Below are 20,572 nucleotides of genomic sequence, written 5' to 3' on the forward strand. Positions count from 1 at the left end.
CAGGCCGGCTCGGTCCTCCCTCCCGCTCCGTGGCTCGACGACTCATTGCGAGCTCACAGAACAGTGCTCCGGGCAGCCGAGCGGAAATGGAGGAAAACTCGCCTCCCTGCGGACCTGGCATCCTTTCACTCCCTCCTCTCTACATTTTCCTCCTCTGTCTCTGCTGCTAAAGCCACTTTCTACCACTCTAAATTCCAAGCATCTGCCTCTAACCCTAGGAAGCTCTTTGCCACCTTCTCCTCCCTCCTGAATCCTCCTCCCCCTCCCCCCTCCTCCCTCTCTGCAGATGACTTCGTCAACCATTTTGAAAAGAAGGTCGACGACATCCGATCCTCGTTTGCTAAGTCAAACGACACCGCTGGTTCTGCTCACACTGCCCTACCCTGTGCTCTGACCTCTTTCTCCCCTCTCTCTCCAGATGAAATCTCGCTTCTTGTGACGGCCGGCCGCCCAACAACCTGCCCGCTTGACCCTATCCCCTCCTCTCTTCTCCAGACCATTTCCGGAGACCTTCTCCCTTACCTCACCTCGCTCATCAACTCATCCCTGACCGCTGGCTACGTCCCTTCCGTCTTCAAGAGAGCGAGAGTTGCACCCCTTCTGAAAAAACCTACACTCGATCCCTCCGATGTCAACAACTACAGACCAGTATCCCTTCTTTCTTTTCTTTCCAAAACTCTTGAACGTGCCGTCCTTGGCCAGCTCTCCCGCTATCTCTCTCAGAATGACCTTCTTGATCCAAATCAGTCAGGTTTCAAGACTAGTCATTCAACTGAGACTGCTCTTCTCTGTATCACGGAGGCGCTCCGCACTGCTAAAGCTAACTCTCTCTCCTCTGCTCTCATCCTTCTAGACCTATCGGCTGCCTTCGACACTGTGAACCATCAGATCCTCCTCTCCACCCTCTCCGAGTTGGGCATCTCCGGTGCGGCCCACGCTTGGATTGCGTCCTACCTGACAGGTCGCTCCTACCAGGTGGCGTGGCGAGAATCTGTCTCCTCGCCACGCGCTCTCACCACTGGTGTCCCCCAGGGCTCTGTTCTAGGCCCTCTCCTATTCTCGCTATACACCAAGTCACTTGGCTCTGTCATAACCTCACATGGTCTCTCCTATCATTGCTATGCAGACGACACACAATTAATCTTCTCCTTTCCCCCTTCTGATGACCAGGTGGCGAATCGCATCTCTGCATGTCTGGCAGACATATCAGTGTGGATGACGGATCACCACCTCAAGCTGAACCTCGGCAAGACGGAGCTGCTCTTCCTCCCGGGGAAGGACTGCCCGTTCCATGATCTCGCCATCACGGTTGACAACTCCATTGTTTCCTCCTCCCAGAGCGCTAAGAACCTTGGCGTGATCCTGGACAACACCCTGTCGTTCTCAACTAACATCAAGGCGGTGGCCCGTTCCTGTAGGTTCATGCTCTACAACATCCGCAGAGTACGCCCCTGCCTCACACAGGAAGCGGCGCAGGTCCTAATCCAGGCACTTGTCATCTCCCGTCTGGATTACTGCAACTCGCTGTTGGCTGGGCTCCCTGCCTGTGCCATTAAACCCCTACAACTCATCCAGAACGCCGCAGCCCGTCTGGTGTTTAACCTTCCCAAGTTCTCTCACGTCACCCCGCTCCTCCGCTCTCTCCACTGGCTTCCAGTTGAAGCTCGCATCCGCTACAAGACCATGGTGCTTGCCTACGGAGCTGTGAGGGGAACGGCACCGCAGTACCTCCAGGCTCTGATCAGGCCCTACACCCAAACAAGGGCACTGCGTTCATCCACCTCTGGCCTGCTCGCCTCCCTACCACTGAGGAAGTACAGTTCCCGCTCAGCCCAGTCAAAACTGTTCGCTGCTCTGGCCCCCAATGGTGGAACAAACTCCCTCACGACGCCAGGACAGCGGAGTCAATCACCACCTTCCGGAGACACCTGAAACCCCACCTCTTCAAGGAATACCTAGGATAGGATAAAGCAATCCTTCTCACCCCCCTTAAATGATTTAGATGCACTATTGTAAAGTGGCTGTTCCACTGATGTCAGAAGGTGAATTCACCAATTTGTAAGTCGCTCTGGATAAGAGCGTCTGCTAAATGACTTAAATGTAAATGTAAATGTGAGGTGAGGAGGAGGAGGAGGAGGAGGAGGAGGAGGAGGAGGAGGAGAGGAGATGTCCCAGCTGAAAGCCAGAGTGTGTGGTGTAGTTCTCACCACCAGCTGAGCAGGCCCCCACCAACCCCCCAACTAGAACTAACTGCCTTGCCCATTCAAATGCAAAAAGAACCAATCACTCAGCAAATTTCCAGCCTGGCTCTACGGCCCTGTGGTCTGGCCTAACTGCCTGTCTCTGGCTGCATCACTCTGGGTGGTTGAGCAACTGGACGGAACAATGGCCCTAGGTTCTGCTGTCCTTTTCATTGACACATGCCGAGCAACATAATAATCAAACAGATGAGAACATAAACACACAAACTCTCTTGCTCACACACACACACACACACACACACACACACACACACACACACACACACACACACACACACACACACACACACACGCACACACACACACACACACACACACACACACACACACACACACGCTTATACTGTGACTATGTAGACCCAGACATTGACAGAAACAGAACAAGTCACACAGTCAGAGGTGTGCAGAGGTTGTACTGAGGATGATATCATGACATCATGACTTCGTGACAGCTCAGCTGATTGAAGACTGTGAGGCTTGGAGGCTGTACCTCTTACCTCATCAACATGAGACCATCAGTGCCCTGCCGCTCTGTGACAGCTCAGCTGACTGAAGACTGTGCCTCTCTCAAACAGGGCTCCAAAGTGTAACAAAATATTTTTCTGTGCGACCATGAATTTTTTCCCCCAGATAATAATTGTCGTAATGATAAGTCTTCAAAGTGCCATTGTTTCCCAGGAGGAAACAAGAACAAAAGATTATAATACATTATATATACAGTGAGGTAAAAAGGTATTTGATCCCCTGCTGATTTTGTACGTTTGCCCACTGACGAAGAAATTATCGGTCTATATTTTTAATGGTAGGTTTATTTGAACAGTGAGAGACAGAATATCAACAACAAAAAAATCCAGAAAAACGCATGTCAAAAATGTTATAAATTGATTTGCATTTTAATGAGTGAAATAAGTATTTGACTCCCTCTCAACCAGAAAGATTTCTGCCTCCCAGGTGTCTTTAATACAGTAACGAGCTGAGATTAGGAGCACACTCTTAAAGGGAGTGCTCCTAATCTCAGTTTGTTACCTGTATAAAAGACACCTGTCCACAGAAGCAACTAATCAATCAGATTCCAAACTCTCCACCATGCCAAGACCAAAGATGTCAGGGACAAGATTGTAGACCTACACAAGGCTGGAATGGGCTACAAGACCATCGCCAAGCAGCTTGGTGAGAAGGTGACAACAGTTGGTGCGATTATTCGCAAATGGAAGAAACACAAAAGAACTGTCAATCTCCCTCGGCCTGGGGCTCCATGCAAGACCTCACCTCATGGAGTTGCAATGATCATGAGAACGGTGAGGAATCAGCCCAGAAATACACGGGAGGATCTTGTCAATGATCTCAAGGCAGCTGGGACCATAGTCACCAAGAAAACAATTGGTAACACATTACGCTGTGAAGGACTGAAATCCTGCAGCGCCCGCAAGGTCCCCCGGCTCAAGAAAGCACATATACATGCCCGTCTGAAGTTTGCTAATGAACATGATTCAGAGTGTTTTGGTCAGATGAGACCAAAATGGAGCTCTTTGGCATCAACTCAACTCGCCGTGTTTGGAGGAGGAGGAATGCTGCCCCAAGAACACCATCCTCACTGTCAAACACGGAGGTGGAAACATTATGCTTTGGGGGTGGTTTTCTGCTAAGGGGACAGGACAACTTCACTGCATCAAAGGGACGATGAAGGGGGCCATGTACCGTCACATCTTGGGTGGGAACCTCCTTCCCTCAGCCAGGGCATTGAAAATGGGTTGTGGATGGGTATTCCAGCATGACAACGACCTAAAACACATGGCAAAGGCAACAAGGGAGTGACTCAAGAAGAAGCACATTAAGGTCCTGGAGTGGCCTAGCCAGTCTCCAGACCTTATCCCATAGAACATCTGTGGAGGGAGCTGAAGGTTCGAGTTGCCAAACGTCAGCCTCGAAACCTTAATGACTTGGAGAAGATCTGCAAAGAGGAGTGGGACAAAATCCCTCCTGAGATGTGTGCCAACCTGGTGGCCAACTACAAGAAACGTCTGACCTCTGTGTTTGCCAACAAGGGTTTTGCTACCAAGTACTAAGTCATGTTTTGCAGAGGGGTCAAATACTTATTTCCCTCATTAAAATGCAAATCAATTTATAACATTTTTGACATGCGTTTTTCTGGATTTTTGTTGTTGTTATTATTAGTCTCTCACTGTTCAAATAAACCTACCATTAAAATTATAGACTGATAATTTCTTCGTCATTGGGCAAACGTACAAAATCAGCAGGGGATCAAATACTTTTTTCCCTCACTATATATTTTTAAATTTATATATATATATATAAAGGATTTTAAAAATGTAATAAAAAAACAAGCATGTAACATCTGCTAAACACGTGTCTTTGACCAATAAAATCTTGCTTGTTTGTAGGTGACCAAATACTTATTTTCCACCATAATTTGCAAATAAATTCATTAAAAATCCTCAATGTGATTTTCTGGATATTTTTTTCTTCTTCTCATTTTGTCTGTCATAGTTGAAATGTACCTATGATGAAAATTACAGGCCTCTCTCATATTTTTAAGTGGGAGAACTTGCACAATTGGTGACTGTCTAAATACTTTCTTGCCACACTGTATATATATATATATATATGTAACGGTCGTCGGTGGAAGTAGGTGAGGACCAAAGCGCAGCGTGGTGCTTGTTCATGTTATTTATTTAAACTGAACACTATCAAACAAAGAAACATAAAGCACAACCGAAACAGCTCCGTCGGGTGCAAAACACACTAAACAGAAATATAATCACCCACAAACACAAGGGTGAAAACAGGCTGTCTAAGTATGGTTCTCAATCAGGGACAACGAATGACAGCTGCCTCTGATTGAGAACCATACCAGGCCAAACACAGAAATACCAAATCATAGAAAAAAGAACATAGGCTGCCCACCCAACTCACGCCCTGACCATACTAAAACAACGACATCACAAAGGAACTAAGATCAGAACGTGACAATATATATATATATATATATGCACTGCTCAAAAGAATAAAGGGAACACTAAAATAACACATCCTAGATCGGAATGAATGAAATATTCTTATTAAATACTTTTTTCTTTACATAGTTGAATGTACTGACAACAAAATCCCACAAAAATTATCAATGGAAATCAAATTTAGCAACCCATGGAGGTCTGGATTTGGAGTCACACTCAAAATTAAAGTGGAAAACCACACTACAGGCTGATCCAACTTTGACATAAAGTCCTTAAAACAAGTCAAAACGAGGCTCAGTAGTGTGTGTGGCCTCCACGTGCCTGTATGAACTCCGTACAACGCCTGGGCATGCTCCTGATGAGGTGGCGGATGGTCTCCCGAGGGATCTCCTCCCAGACCTGGACTAAAGCATCCGCCAACTCCTGGACAGTCTGTGGTGCAACGTGGTGTTGGTGGATGGAGTGAGACATGATGTCCCAGATGTGCTCAATTGGATTCAGGTCTGGGGAATGGGCGGGCCAATCCATAGCATCAATGCCTTCCTCTTGCAGGATCTGCTGTTACACTCCAGCCACATGAGGTCTAGCATTGTCTTGCATTAGGAGGAACCCAGGGCCAACCACACCAGCATATGGTCTCACAAGGGGTCTGAGGATCTCATCAAGGTACCTAACGGCAGTCAGGCTACCTCTGGCGAGCACATGGAGGGCTGTGCGGCCCCCCAAAGAATTGCCACCCCACACCATGACTGACCCACCGCCAAACCGGTCATGCTGGAGGATGTTGCCAGCATTCAAAAGTGACCAAAACATCAGCCAGGAAGCATAGGAACTGAGAAGTGGTCTGTGGTCACCCCCTGCAGAACCACTCCTTTATTGGGGGTGTCTTGCTAATTGCCTATCATTTCCACCTGTTGTCCACCTGTTGTCTATTCCATTTGCACAACAGCATGTGAAATGTATTGTCAATCAGTGTTTCTTCCTAAGTGGACAGTTTGATTTCACAAAGTGTGATTGACTTGGAGTTACATTGTGTTGTTTAAGTGTTCCCTTTATTTTTTGAGCAGTGTATATATACTGTATATACACATTTTTACCTTGATTACTTCGAACCCCCGATCATCGAAACTGTACTGGTCCCGCGTGTATATAACCAAGTTATAGTTAATCATTGTGTATTTATTCCTTGTGTTATCATCTTTCTATTTCTCTCTGCATTGTTGGGAAGGGCCCCTAACTAAGCATTTCACTGTTAGTCTACACCTGTTGTTTACCAAGCATTTCACTGTTAGTCTACACCTGTTGTTTACAAAGCATTTCACTGTTAGTCTAAACCTGTTGTTTACTAAGCATTTCACTGTTAGTCTACACCTGTTGTTTACCAAGCATTTCACTGTTAGTCTAAACCTGTTGTTTACTAAGCATTTCACTGTTAGTCTACACCTGTTGTTTGCGAAGCGTGTGACAAATAAAATTAGATTCAGATTTTTGATTTCAATCATTTAAAAAAAAAGAAGTATTTTCTGGTGTTCCTAAATTGGCAGTCACCAGTGCTACCAATTAAAAATGTTAATTTAGAGACGTGCTCTTACCTCATCAACATGAGATGATGAGAGCCCTGCCAGCTGCCTGCCACCCTAGGGTACTGAAGAGGCACTGAGCACCTGAATGGGACAGCTGGGCAATAACCACAGATGTACACACACACACACACACGCACGCACACACACACACGCACGCACGCACGCGCACGCACGCGAACGCATACGCACACGCACACACACACACACACACACACACACACACACACACACACACACACACACGGAGGAACATGAGGACACACACACACACACACGCAGACACACATACACGCACACACACACACACACGGAGGAACATGAGGACACACACACACACGCACACACACACACGCACGCACGCGCACGCACGCGAACGCATACGCACACGCACACACACACACACACACACACACACACACACACACACACACACACACACACACACACACACACACACACACACACACACACACACACACACACGGAGGAACATGAGGACACACACACACACACACACACACACACACACACACACACACACACACACACGGAGGAACATGAGGACACACACACACTTAATTAAGCTCTTCCTCTCTCACACTAAGACCACCTCAGTTAAGATGGAGTAGTGGTGGGCTTTCTGTTTGGTCACAAGTCAATTTGTCTGAAGAAGTGGTGCTTGGAAGGAACACAAAGCCCCTTTCTGACTCCTCCCCTTTCCACTCTTGCATTTTAATGAAGTTGTAATTCACACATTTAAAATATGCAGACATATATGCAAATATGCAGACTTCACATACAAAAAACTCTAATAGTTACGTCTGGGGATGATATACAGTATGTGGGGAATGTGGGGAATAAGGGACTATATGTTTCTAGTTGAGGACCTTGGAGGGCTGCAGGGAGGGTTGGGGGCCTTGGAGGGCTGCAGGGAGAGTTGGGGGCCTTGGAGGGCTGCAGGGAGGGTTAGGGGCCTTGGAGGGCTGCAGGGAGAGTTGGGGGCCTTGGAGGGCAGCAGGGAGGGTTGGGGGCCTTGGAGGGCTGCATGGAGGGTTGAGGGCCTTGGAGACCTTGGGGGAGGGTTGGGGGCCTTGGAGGGCTGCAGGGAGGGTTGGGGGCCTTGGAGGGCTGCAGGGAGAGTTGGGGGCCTTGGAGGGCTGCAGGGAGGGTTGGGGGCCTTGGAGGGCTGCAGGGAGAGTCGGGGGCCTTGGAGGGCAGCAGGGAGGGTTGGGGGCCTTGGAGGGCTGCAGGGAGGGTTGGGGGCCTTGGAGGGCTGCAGGGAGGGTTGGGGGCCTTGGAGACCTTGGGGGAGGGTTGGGGGCCTTGGAGGGCTGCAGGGAGGGATGGGGGCCTTGGAGGGCAGCAGGTAGGGTTGGGGGCCTTGGAGGGCTGCATGGAGGATTGGGGGCCTTGGAGGGCAGCGGGTAGAGTTGGGGGCCTTGGAGGGCTGCAGGGAGGGTTGGGGGCCTTGGAGGGCAGCAGGGAGGGTTGTGGGCCTTGGAGGGCAGCAGGGAGGGTTGGGGGCCTTGGATGGCTGCATGGAGGGTTGGGGGCCTTGGAGACCTTGGGGAAGGTTGGGGGCCTTGGAGGGCAGCAGGGAGGGTTGGGGGCCTTGTAGGGCAGCAGGGAGGGTTGTGGGCCTTGGAGGGCTGCAGGGAGGGTTGGGGGCCTTGGAGGGCTGCAGGGAGGGTTGGGGGCCTTGGAGGGCTGCAGGGAGGGTTGGGGGCCTTGGAGGGCTGCAGGGAGGGTTGGGGGTCTTGGTGGGCTGCAGGGAGGGTTGGGGGCCTTGGAGGGCAGCAGGGAGGGTTGGGTGCCTTGGAGGGCTGCAGGGAGGTTTGGGGGCCTTGGAGGGCAGCAGAGAGGGTTGTGGGCCTTGGAGGGCTGCAGGGAGGGTTGGGGGCCTTGGAGGGCAGCAGCGAGGGTTGTGGGCCTTGGAGGGCAGCAGGGAGGGTTGGGGGCCTTGGAGGGCAGCAGGGAGGGTTGGGGGCCTTGGAGGGCTGCAGGGAGGGTTGGGGGCCTTGGAGGGCAGCAGGGAGGGTTGGGGGCCTTGGAGGGCTGCAGAGATGGTTGGGGGCCTTGGAGGGCAGCAGGGAGGGTTGGGGGCCTTGGAGGGCTGCAGGGAGGGTTGGTGGCCTTGGAGGGCTGCAGGGAGGGTTGGGGGCCTTGGAGGGCAGCAGGGAGGGTTGGGGGCCTTGGAGGGCAGCAGGGAGGTTTGGGGGCCTTGGAGGGCTAAAGGGAGGGTTGGGGGCCATGGAGGGCTGCAGAGAGGGAGATTTGTTTCTTGAGTAGTTAATGTGTTGTTTAGAAAGAGGAGGACAGAGACAGTCCCTGGACAACTCTGTCTGCTGCATGAGGCAGACAAACTCTGTATCATATTTTCTTATAACTCCATTTATTGTCTCCAATCTCTATTTGAGTGCCTTTTAAAATATGGATTTTTTATTGTCCACTAAGGTATCATCGAGGAGAGAGACTTTAATAAAAAAAATCTAAATCTTGGTCTATACTGAGGGCTGTAGACCTGGAAACATGTCTGTGGGAGAGACTGGAGAACACACTCGGACAGTGACACAGCAGAGAGGTGCTGTGTGTGTGTGTGTGTGTGTGTGTGTGTGTGTGTGTGTGTGTGTGTGTGTGTGTGTGTGTGTGTGTGTGTGTGTGTGTGTGTGTGTGTGTGTGTGTGTGCGTGTGTGTGTGTGTGTGTGTGTGTGTGCGCGTGTGCGTCCGTGCGTCCGTGCGTCCGTGCGTCCGTGGAGTTTAAACACATGTTTGCATTCACACAGCTGTGACAGAAAGAGGTTAGATTGAAGCTAGGACTCCTAGGACTCCTGCCTGTGTAAGTGAGTAGGTGTACCTGGGGCTGTTGTATTACAACCCATTGCCCGTGTATATTCAACCACTTCACACTCTATTCCCGAGTGTGTTTGTTACAGTGGTGGTCCCAGCATCTCGCCAGGAGCGTTGGCAGGATGAAGGATGCCAGCGTTGTAAAGCCGTGTCGGTGTGTGACCAGACGCCCGGACCGGGGGGGGGGGAGATAAGGGGGAGATTTATACGCTAATATATATTATTTATTTATGTATTTATTTATATTTCCGCTCTCTTCTCCTCTCCTCTGCCATTACATGCTAACTGGGCCAATAAGATAGATGGATGGAGACCATTTGGAGGCTACAGAAGAGGAAGTACTTTATCACTACTATAGTACCTCCACCCTGCTGCTAGCTGTTACCACTACAGTACTATAGTACCACCCTGCTGCTAGCTGTTACCACTACAGTACTATAGTACCACCATCCTGCTAGCTGTTACCACTACAGTACTATAGTACCACCATCCTGCTGCTAGCTGTTACCACTACATTACTATAGTACCACCACCCTGCTAGCTGTTACCACTACAGTACTATAGTACCACCACCCTGCTGCTAGCTGTTACCACTACAGTACTATAGTACCTCCACCCTGCTAGCTGTTACCACTACAGTACTACAGTACCTCCACCCTGCTGCTAGCTGTTACCACTACAGTACTATAGTACCACCAACCTGCTAGCTGTTACCACTACAGTACTACAGTACCTCCACCCTGCTGCTAGCTGTTACCACTACAGTACTATAGTACCTCCACCCTGCTGCTAGCTGTTACCACTACAGTACTATAGTACCACCACCCTGCTGCTAGCTGTTACCACTACAGTACTATAGTACCTCCACCCTGCTAGCTGTTACCACTACAGTACTATAGTACCTCCACCCTGCTGCTAGCTGTTACCACTACAGTACTATAGTACCTCCATCCTGCTGCTAGCTGTTACCACTACACTACTATAGTACCTCCACCCTGCTAGCTGTTACCACTACAGTACTATAGTACCTCCACCCTGCTGCTAGCTGTTACCACTACAGTACTATAGTACCTCCATCCTTCTGCTAGCTGTTACCACTACAGTCCTATAGTACCACCACCCTGCTAGCTGTTACCACTACAGTACTATAGTACCTCCATCCTGCTGCTAGCTGTTACCACTACACTACTATAGTACCTCCACCCTGCTAGCTGTTACCACTACAGTACTATAGTACCTCCACCCTGCTGCTAGCTGTTACCACTACAGTACTATAGTACCACCACCCTGCTAGCTGTTACCACTACAGTACTATAGTACCTCCACCCTGCTGCTAGCTGTTACCACTACAGTACTATAGTACCTCCACCCTGCTAGCTGTTACCACTACAGTACTATAGTACCTCCACCCTGCTGCTAGCTGTTACCACTACAGTACTATAGTACCACCACCCTGCTAGCTGTTACCACTACAGTACTATAGTACCTCCACCCTGCTGCTAGCTGTTACCACTACAGTACTATAGTACCTCCACCCTGCTAGCTGTTACCACTACAGTACTATAGTACCACCATCCTGCTAGCTGTTACCACTACAGTACTATAGTACCTCCACCCTGCTGCTAGCTGTTACCACTACACTACTATAGTACCTCCACCCTGCTGCTAGCTGTTACCACTACAGTACTATAGTACCTCCACCCTGCTGCTAGCTGTTACCACTACAGTACTATAGTACCACCATCCTGCTAGCTGTTACCACTACAGTACTATAGTACCTCCACCCTGCTGCTAGCTGTTACCACTACACTACTATAGTACCTCCACCCTGCTGCTAGCTGTTACCACTACAGTACTATAGTACCTCCACCCTGCTGCTAGCTGTTACCACTACAGTACTATAGTACCACCATCCTGCTGCTAGCTGTTACCACTACAGTACTATAGTACCACCACCCTGCTGCTAGCTGTTACCACTACAGTATCATAGTACCACCATCCTGCTTCTAGCTGTTACCACTACAGTACTATAGTACCTCCACCCTGCTGCTAGCTGTTACCACTACAGTACTATAGTACCTCCACCCTGCTAGCTGTTACCACTACAGTACTATAGTACCTCCACCCTGCTAGCTGTTACCACTACAGTACAGGCAGTAAAATAACTATTTTGGAAAGTTATTTCTCGGAGTTCTCCGTCCTTGTCTAAAGACAGGCTAATTCACCGTGCCACCGCTCTGTTATCCTCTGTTCTATCTGTTTTCTCTCTCTCTTTCTTCTGCTCTCTTTTTCTATCTCTCTTTCTCCCAATCTATCTTTCTCAATCTATTCCTCCATCTCTCAACCTTTCCCCCCCCCCTCTCTTTTCTGGCTCTGTGGTGTCCCCCGGCTCCTAAAATGTGGTTTAAATTCCTGTGCTTAAGAGGAGCCAGGAGGGGTTTAGGGACAGAGATATGAGGATGGAGTGATGAGGAATGAAGGATAAAGAGGTGAGTGATGACGGGGAGGAGAAGGGCTTGATCTATTCACTGGTTTTGCAGACTGGATCCAGCTAAATCCAGAGGGAATTTTGGTGTTCCACCATCAAGGATTACCTTGGAACCAGGGAGAGAGAGAGGAGAGAGAGAGGAGACAGAGAGAGGAGACAGAGAGAGGAGAGAGAGAGGACAGAGAGGAGAGAGAGAGAGAGGAGAGAGAGAGAGGAGACAGAGAGAGGAGACAGAGAGAGGAGAGAGAGAGGACAGAGAGGAGAGAGAGGACAGAGAGGACAGAGAGGAGAGAGAGAGGAGACAGAGAGAGGAGAGAGAGGAGATAGAAAGAGGAGAGAGAGGAGAGAGAGAGAGAGGAGAGATAGAGAGGACAGAGAGAGGAGACAGAGAGGAGAGAGAGAGGAGAGAGAGGAGACAGAGAGAGGAGAGAGAGGAGATAGAAAGAGGAGAGAGAGGGGGAGGGAGAGAGGAGACAGAGGGAAAGAGGAGACAGAGAGAGGAGAGAGAAAGAGGAGAGAGATAGAGGACAGAGAGAGGAGACAGAGAGAGGAGAGAGAGGGGAGGGAGGAGACAGAGGGAGAGAGGAGACAGAGGGAGAGAGGAGACAGAGAGAGGAGAGAGAAAGAGGAGAGAGATAGAGGAAAGAGAGAGAGGAGAGAGATAGAGGAGAGAGAGAGAGGACAGAGAGAGAGGAGAGAGAGGACAGAGAGGGGGAGGGAGAGGAGAGAGAGGAGAGAGAGAGAGGACAGAGAGGAGAGAGAGAGAGAGAGAGAGAGAGAGAGAGGGAGGGAGAGAGGAGACAGAGGGAGAGAGGAGACAGAGGGAGAGAGGAGACAGAGAGAGGAGAGAGGAGAGAGAAAGAGGAGAGAGATAGAGCACAGAGAGAGAGAGGAGAGAGATAGAGGACAGAGATAGAGGAGAGAGAGAGAGGACAGAGAGAGGAGAGAGAGAGAGGAGAGAGAGAGAGAGGAGAGAGAGAGAGAGAGAGAGAGAGAGGATTGCTACATAGCCTATCAAATTTATTATACTCTCTCTTCCTGTTAATTTCTCATTTTCCATCCGTTTTCCAATCTCTGCCCCATCGTCCCCTCTTCCTCCCTCTTCCTTTCACACGTTCTCGTTACCGTGTGGCATTTCCAGATGTGACCCAACAGACGGCATGGAAGAGCGTAGGTACCACAGTCCAACAAGCTGAGGCCTACAGTGCTGTCCAAGGCTTCCAAAATCACCCCAACACCATCAGAGCATCCAGCTTAGAAAGCATTTTTCTAACTACGTACACCATCCCAATTATAGACATGAACATTCAGGACAACAAAAGACAAGCAGGATCCAGCAACCCAAAACATTTCTTTACTCTCATTAAAACGTTCAAAGTAGATTAAAGAAGGAAACAAGTTCGATTTGAGTTCCAGCGTTTCAACTTTGGAGCAGAAAATCTTATTTCATGGTGTTGTGCAATGCCATTAAAAAAAAGAAAGAAACGTTATCGCTTCTCTCATCTGACTCTGAGGGAATTTGTCTAATTCATCTCCCCTGGTGTTGTTCCCTGAAAGCTCTCCCCTACCATCTTCAAGCATTTATTTTTATTTTTATTTGAAGTCAAGCTTGGCTTTATTGTTTACCAGAATATGCAGTGTAATGGGAGAGTCTGTCTGCAGAACCTGTGGGACTTAGCAGAGTACAGGTCTGGCTGTTTATCGGACAGACAAAGGTCAAAATATGTGACCGTCTTGGAGTTTTCTTCCAGAACGCTGTGTAATGTGATTCACCATGCTCTCCACTACTCAATAAAATGATGTGATTAGGATTGTATTTATAATTATACTAATATGGTTATGTATAATGAACTGACTTCAAACTTCTGGAGTGGCATTGTGGGAAATGTACACGCACGCACACACATGCACACACACACACACAAACACACACAAACACACGCACGCACGCACGTACACACACACACACACACACACACACACACACACACACACACACACACACACACACACACACACACACACACACACACACACACACACACACACACACACACACACACACACACACACACACACACACAGGAGCAGAAAAAGAGTGCAAGGGAAAGGCAGATATTTGGGGAGACCAACATACAAGCAACCAGAGATAATATTCTGTTTTTACCAGTGAGACTTGACTTTCTATCCCTAAACACAAAGAGTGATCTCAGTCATAAAACTCCTGTTTTACTTAGCACAAGTGTCCTTGTAGAAGAAAAAAAAACTTAAAAAAATAAGCACATTTGAGATATTTCTCCTTGGGTGAACACTTGTAGTCATATGCTGTCTTCTCAGTGCATGACACATCTCCTCATGCTTACATAATGTAGATCTGTCCTAATTTCTCTCTCCAGAGCAGTACTGTGATCTTCAAGGACTAAGCAACATAACAGCAGCAATCTTCCAAACAGAGTCAAGACTATTTCATACTGGAAAAGGGGGACATTAAAATGTACACTGAGTCTTGAGAGCATTGTTTTTTAAGTGTACAGAGCTGCAGATCCTACACACACTGTCGTCATCTGTCCTTTACCTGCCTGTGTCTTTGACCCTTCACCCCTGCACTCTGACCTAAGGAGTCTGCTCACTAATCCTCTCGGACAGACTGAGCTCACTCTCTCATGCCTGATCATGCACACCACAATCAGCAAAGTCGGCAGGGCTGCCAACAACTAACCTTCCTTCTCCTCTGTCCGCCCTCTGCCCACCCCCTCTCTCTTTCTCTTCCTGTCCACCCTACCCCTGTCTCTTTCTGTCTCTCCCAGTCCACCCCCCCCCCCCCAACTCTTTCTGTCTCCCCTGTCTCCCCCTGTCTCTGTCTCTCCCTGTCCATCCCCCCTGTCTCTCTCTGTCTCCCCTGTCTCTCGCTGTCTCCCCCTGTCTGTCTCCCCCTGTCTCTCTCTGTCTCTCTCTGTCTACATAAAACAACACATAAACTGTGATATCGTACTGTGATATTATACAATGATATAATACTGTTATATAATAATGTGATATAAAACTTTGATATTATACAATGATATAATACTGTTATATAATACTGTGATATAAAACTTTGATATTATACAATGATATAATACTGTTATATAATACTGTGATATAAAACTGTGATATAATACTTTGATATTATACAATGATATAATACTGTTATATAATACTGTGATATAAAACTGTGATATAATACTTTGATATTATACAGTGATATAATACTGTTATATAATACTGTGATATAAAACTTTGATATTATACAATGATATAATACTGTTATATAATACTGTGATATAAAACTGTGATATAATACTTTGATATTATACAGTGATAAAATACTGTTATATAATACTGTGATATAAAACTGTGATATAATACTTTGATATTATACAGTGATATAATACTGTTATATAATACAGTGATATAATACTGTGATATAATACTGTGATATAATACTTTGATATAATACTGAGATATAGTACTGTGATATAATACTTTGATATAATACTTTGATATACTACTTTGATATAATACTGAGATATAGTACTGTGATATAATACTTTGATATAATACTGTGATATAATACTTTGATATAATACTGTGATATAATACTGTGATATAATACTTTGATATACTACTTTGATATAATACTGAGATATAGTACTGTGATATAATACTTTGATATAATACTGTGTTTTAATACTGTGATATAATACTTTGATATAATACTGTGATATAATACTTTCATATACTACTTTGATATAATACTGAGATATAGTACTGTGATATAATACTGAGATGTAATTCTGTGATGTAATACTGTGATATAATACTTTGATATAATACAGTGATATAATACTGAGATGTAATTCTGTGATGTAATACTGTGATATAATACTGAGATGTAATTCTGTGATATAATACTGTGATATAATACTGAGATGTAATTCTGTGATATAATACTGTGATATAATACAATGATATAATACTGTGATGTAATACTGAGATGTAATTCTGTGATGTAATACTGTGATATAATACTGAGATGTAATTCTGTGATGTAATACTGGGATATAATACAGTGATATAATACTGTGATGTAATATTGTGATATAATACTGGGATATAATACTGTGATATAATACAGTGATATAATACTGTGATATAATACTGAGATGTAATTCTGTGATGTAATACTGTGATATAATACTGAGATGTAATTCTGTGATGTAATACTGTGATATAATACAGTGATATAATACTGTGATATAATACTGAGATGTAATTCTGTGATGTAATACTGTGATATAATACTTTGATATAATACAGTGATATAATACTGTGATATAATACAGTGATATAATACTGTGATATAATTCTGTGATGTAATTCTGTGATGTAATACTGTGATATAATACTGAGATGTAATTCTGTGATGTAATACTGGGATATAATACAGTGATATAATACTGTGATGTAATACTGTGATATAATACTGGGATATAATACTGTGATATAATACTGTGATATAATACAGTGATATAATACTGTGATATAATACTGAGATGTAATTCTGTGATGTAATACTGTGATATAATACTGAGATGTAATTCTGTGATGTAATACTGTGATATAATACAGTGATATAATACTGTGATATAATACTGAGATGTAATTCTGTGATGTAATACTGTGATATAATACTTTGATATAATACAGTGATATAATACTGTGATATAATACAGTGATATAATACTGTGATATAATTCTGTGATGTAATACTGTGATATAATACTGGGATATAATACAGTGATATAATACTGTGATATAATACAGTGATATAATACTGTGATGTAATTCTGTGATGTAATACTGTGATATAATACTTTGATATAATACAGTGATATAATACTGTGATATAATACAGTGATATAATACTGTGATATAATACTGTGATATAATACTGTGATATAATACTGGGATATAATACTGTGATATAATACTTTGATATACTACTTTGATATACTACTGTGATATAATTCTGTGATGTAATACTGTGATATAATACTGAGATGTAATTCTGTGATATAATACTGTGATGTAATTCTGTGATGTAATACTGTGATATAATACTTTGATATAATACAGTGATATAATACTGTGATATAATACAGTGATATAATACTGTGATATAATACTGTGATATAATACTGTGATATAATACTGGGATATAATACTGTGATGTAATACTGTGATATAATACTGTGATGTAATACTGTGATATAATACTGAGATGTAATTCTGTGATATAATACAGTGATATAATACTGTGATGTAATTCTGTGATGTAATACTGTGATATAATACTGTGATGTAATACTGTGATGTAATACTGTGATATAATACTTTGATATAATACAGTGATATACTACTTTGATATACTACTGTGATATAATTCTGTGATGTAATACTGTGATGTAATACTGTGATGTAATACTGTGATATAATACTTTGATATAATACAGTGATATAATACTGTGATATAATACAGTGATATAATACTGTGATAGAATACTGTGATATAATACTGGGATATAATACTGGGATATAATACTGTGATATAATACTTTGATATACTACTTTGATATACTACAGTGATATAATACTGTGATATAATACTGTGATATAATACTGTGATATAATACTGTGATATAATACTGTGATGTAATACTGTGATATAATACTGTGATATAATACTGTGATATAATACTGTGATGTAATACTTTGATATAATACTGTGATATTTGATCTGTCATTATCCCAGAGGCTGATACTCAGTCTCTCTCTCCTTCAATCCTTCCTTTTCTCCCCCCCCCCTCTCTCCCTCTGTCCCTCTCCATTTCTCCCCCTCTCATCCATCTCCTTCCCTCTCATCCTCTCCTCTCTCAAGGTTAATCATAACTCAGAGAGGTTAACAGCCATGTCAGCGGTTTCACCTGATCTGATCCACACCATTGAAAGGAGAGGAGATTGTTCTTCTGAAGCTAGTTCTATCGATTAGCCTTGTATTCTCTGTTAGCCGGGGCCAGGGCTGCAATTGATTGCCTGGATCATTCCCTAATACCACATGTAAACAATCTGATCCAGCTGACAGGGAGAATATGAGTTCCATGGCCCCAAGGCAGAGCCACATTGTCCCAGCTCCAGACCACTCCTGACTACACTGGGACAGGGCCAGCAGCCAGCCAGGTAAGGGATAGATAACGATATCACATCAGATAGAGTGGAGGGTTATAAGGGATGGCTTGTAGTGAAGGGTTATATGGGATGGCTTGTAGTGAAGGGTTATATGGGATGGCTTGTAGTGAAAGGTTATATGGGATGGCTTGTAGTGGAGAGTTATAAGGGATGGCTTGTAGTGGAGGGTTATAAGGGATGGCTTGTAGTGAGGGTTATAAGGGATGGCTTGTAGTGGAGGGTTATAAGGGATGGCTTGTAGTGAGGGTTATAAGGGATGGCTTGTAGTGGAGGGTTATATGGGATGGCTTGTAGTGAAGAGTTATAAGGGATGGCTTGTAGAGGAGGGTTATATGGGATGGCTTGTAGTGAGGGTTATAAGGGATGGCTTGTAGTGGAGTGTTATATGGGATGGCTTGTAGTGAAGGGTTATAAGGGATGGCTTGTAGTGGAAGGTTATATGGGATGGCTTGTAGTGAAGAGTTATAAGGGATGGCTTGTAGTGGAGGATTATATGGGATGGCTTGTAGTGGAGTGTTATATGGGATGGCTTGTAGTGAAGGGTTATAAGGGATGGCTTGTAGTGGAGGGTTATAAGGGATGGCTTGTAGTGGAGGGTTATATGGGATGGCTTGTAGTGAAGGGTTATATCGGATGGCTTGTAGTGAAGGGTTATATGGGATGGCTTGTAGTGGAGAGTTATAAGAGATGGCTTGTAGTGGAGTGTTATATGGGATGGCTTGTAGTGGAGTGTTATATGGGATGGCTTGTAGTGAAGGGTTATATGGGATGGCTTGTCGTGGAGGGTTATAAGGGATGGCTTGTAGTGGAGGGATATGTGGGATGGCTTGTAGTGGAGGGTTATATGGGATGGCTTGTAGTGGAGTGTTATATGGGATGGCTTGTAGTGAAGAGTTATATGGGATAGCTTGTCGTGGAGGGTTATAAGGGATGGCTTGTAGTGGAGGGTTATAAGGGATGGCTTGTAGTGAAGGGTTATATGGGATGGCTTGTAGTGGAGAGTTATAAGGGATGGCTTGTAGTGGAGGGTTATATGGGATGGCTTGTAGTGGACGGTTATATTGGATGGCTTGTAGTGGAGTGTTATATGGGATGGCTTGTAGTGGATTGTTATAAGGGATGGCTTGTAGTGGAGGGTTATATGAGATGGCTTGTAGTGGAGGGTTATAAGGGATGGCTTGTAGTGGAGGTTTAAACGGGATGGCTTGTAGTGAAGGGATTTTTTTTTGTAGTGCTGTTTACTGGCAGGCTTGTCCGTGTCTTCATTTGGCAGCCACATTAGCTTCAATGTTTACCACATTAATACTGTAGGGCTGCTATAGCTTATGTCATGATAATAACAGTTTACTGTAGTAGTGGACTGCCTTTCCTCCTAGTCTTCCTTGACTGGAACCTTTACCTGTAGTTCTAGTGGAACCTTTACCAGTAGTTCTGCTGGAACCTTCACCTGTAGTTCTGCTGGAACCTTTACCTGTAGTTCTGCTGGGACCTTCACCTATAGTTCTAGTGGAACCTTTACCTATAGTTCTGCTGGAACGTTCACCTGTAGTTCTAGTGGAACCTTTACCTATAGTTCTGCTGGAACCTTCACCTGTAGTTCTGCTGGAACCATTACCTGTAGTTCTGCTGGAACCTTCACCTGTAGTTCTAGTGGAACCTTTACCTGTAGTTCTAGTGGAACCTTTACCTGTCGTTCTAGTGGAACCTTTACCTGTAGTTCTAGTGGAACCTTTACCTATAGTTCTGCTGGAACCTTCACCTGTAGTTCTGCTGGAACAATTACCTGTAGTTCTGCTGGAACCTTCACCTGTAGTTCTAGTGGAACCTTTACCTGTAGTTCTAGTGGAACCTTTACCTGTCATTCTAGTGGAACCTTCACCTGTAGTTCTAGTGGAACCTTTACCTGTAGTTCTGCTGGAACCTTCACCTGTAGTTCTGCTGGAACCTTCACCTGTAGTTCTGCTGGGACCTTCACCTGTAGTTCTGCTGGAACCTTCACCAGTAGTTCTAGTGGAACCTTCACCTGTAGTTCTAGTGGAACCATTAACCGGAGTTCTGCTGGAACCTTTACCAGTAGTTCTAGTGGAACCTTCACCTGTAGTTCTGCTGGAACCTTCACCAGTAGTTCTA

At 45.2% G+C, this 20,572-nt stretch overlaps 1 protein-coding gene across 1 annotated transcript; it reads right to left on the minus strand.

Moving 5' to 3' along the window:
- Positions 1-7,694: 7,694 nt before the first annotated feature.
- Positions 7,695-20,486, minus strand: LOC135518884 (proline-rich protein 2-like). Its single transcript, XM_064943838.1, has 2 exons — positions 20,346-20,486; positions 7,695-9,077 (listed from the first exon to the last, which is right to left on the minus strand). The coding sequence occupies exons 1-2, from the start codon at positions 20,484-20,486 to the stop codon at positions 7,695-7,697; spliced, it is 1,524 nt and encodes a 507-aa protein (XP_064799910.1).
- Between the last annotated feature and the right edge of the window lie 86 nt (positions 20,487-20,572).

The sequence above is a fragment of the Oncorhynchus masou genome, chromosome 29, assembly GCF_036934945.1.
Source record: "Oncorhynchus masou masou isolate Uvic2021 chromosome 29, UVic_Omas_1.1, whole genome shotgun sequence".
NCBI classification, from domain to species: domain Eukaryota; kingdom Metazoa; phylum Chordata; class Actinopteri; order Salmoniformes; family Salmonidae; genus Oncorhynchus; species Oncorhynchus masou.

What these genes read in the sequence shown, in the direction of transcription:
- LOC135518884 (XM_064943838.1), bottom strand. Translation starts at nt 20,486, where the DNA reads ATGGTTCCACTAGAACTACAGGTGAAGGTTCCACTAGAACTACTGGTG. An exon ending in AGGTTCCAGCAGAACTACAG is followed by an intron (nt 9,078 to 20,345) that starts GTAAAGGTTCCA and finishes CCCTCTCTGCAG; the next exon opens with CCCTCCATGGCCCCCAACCC.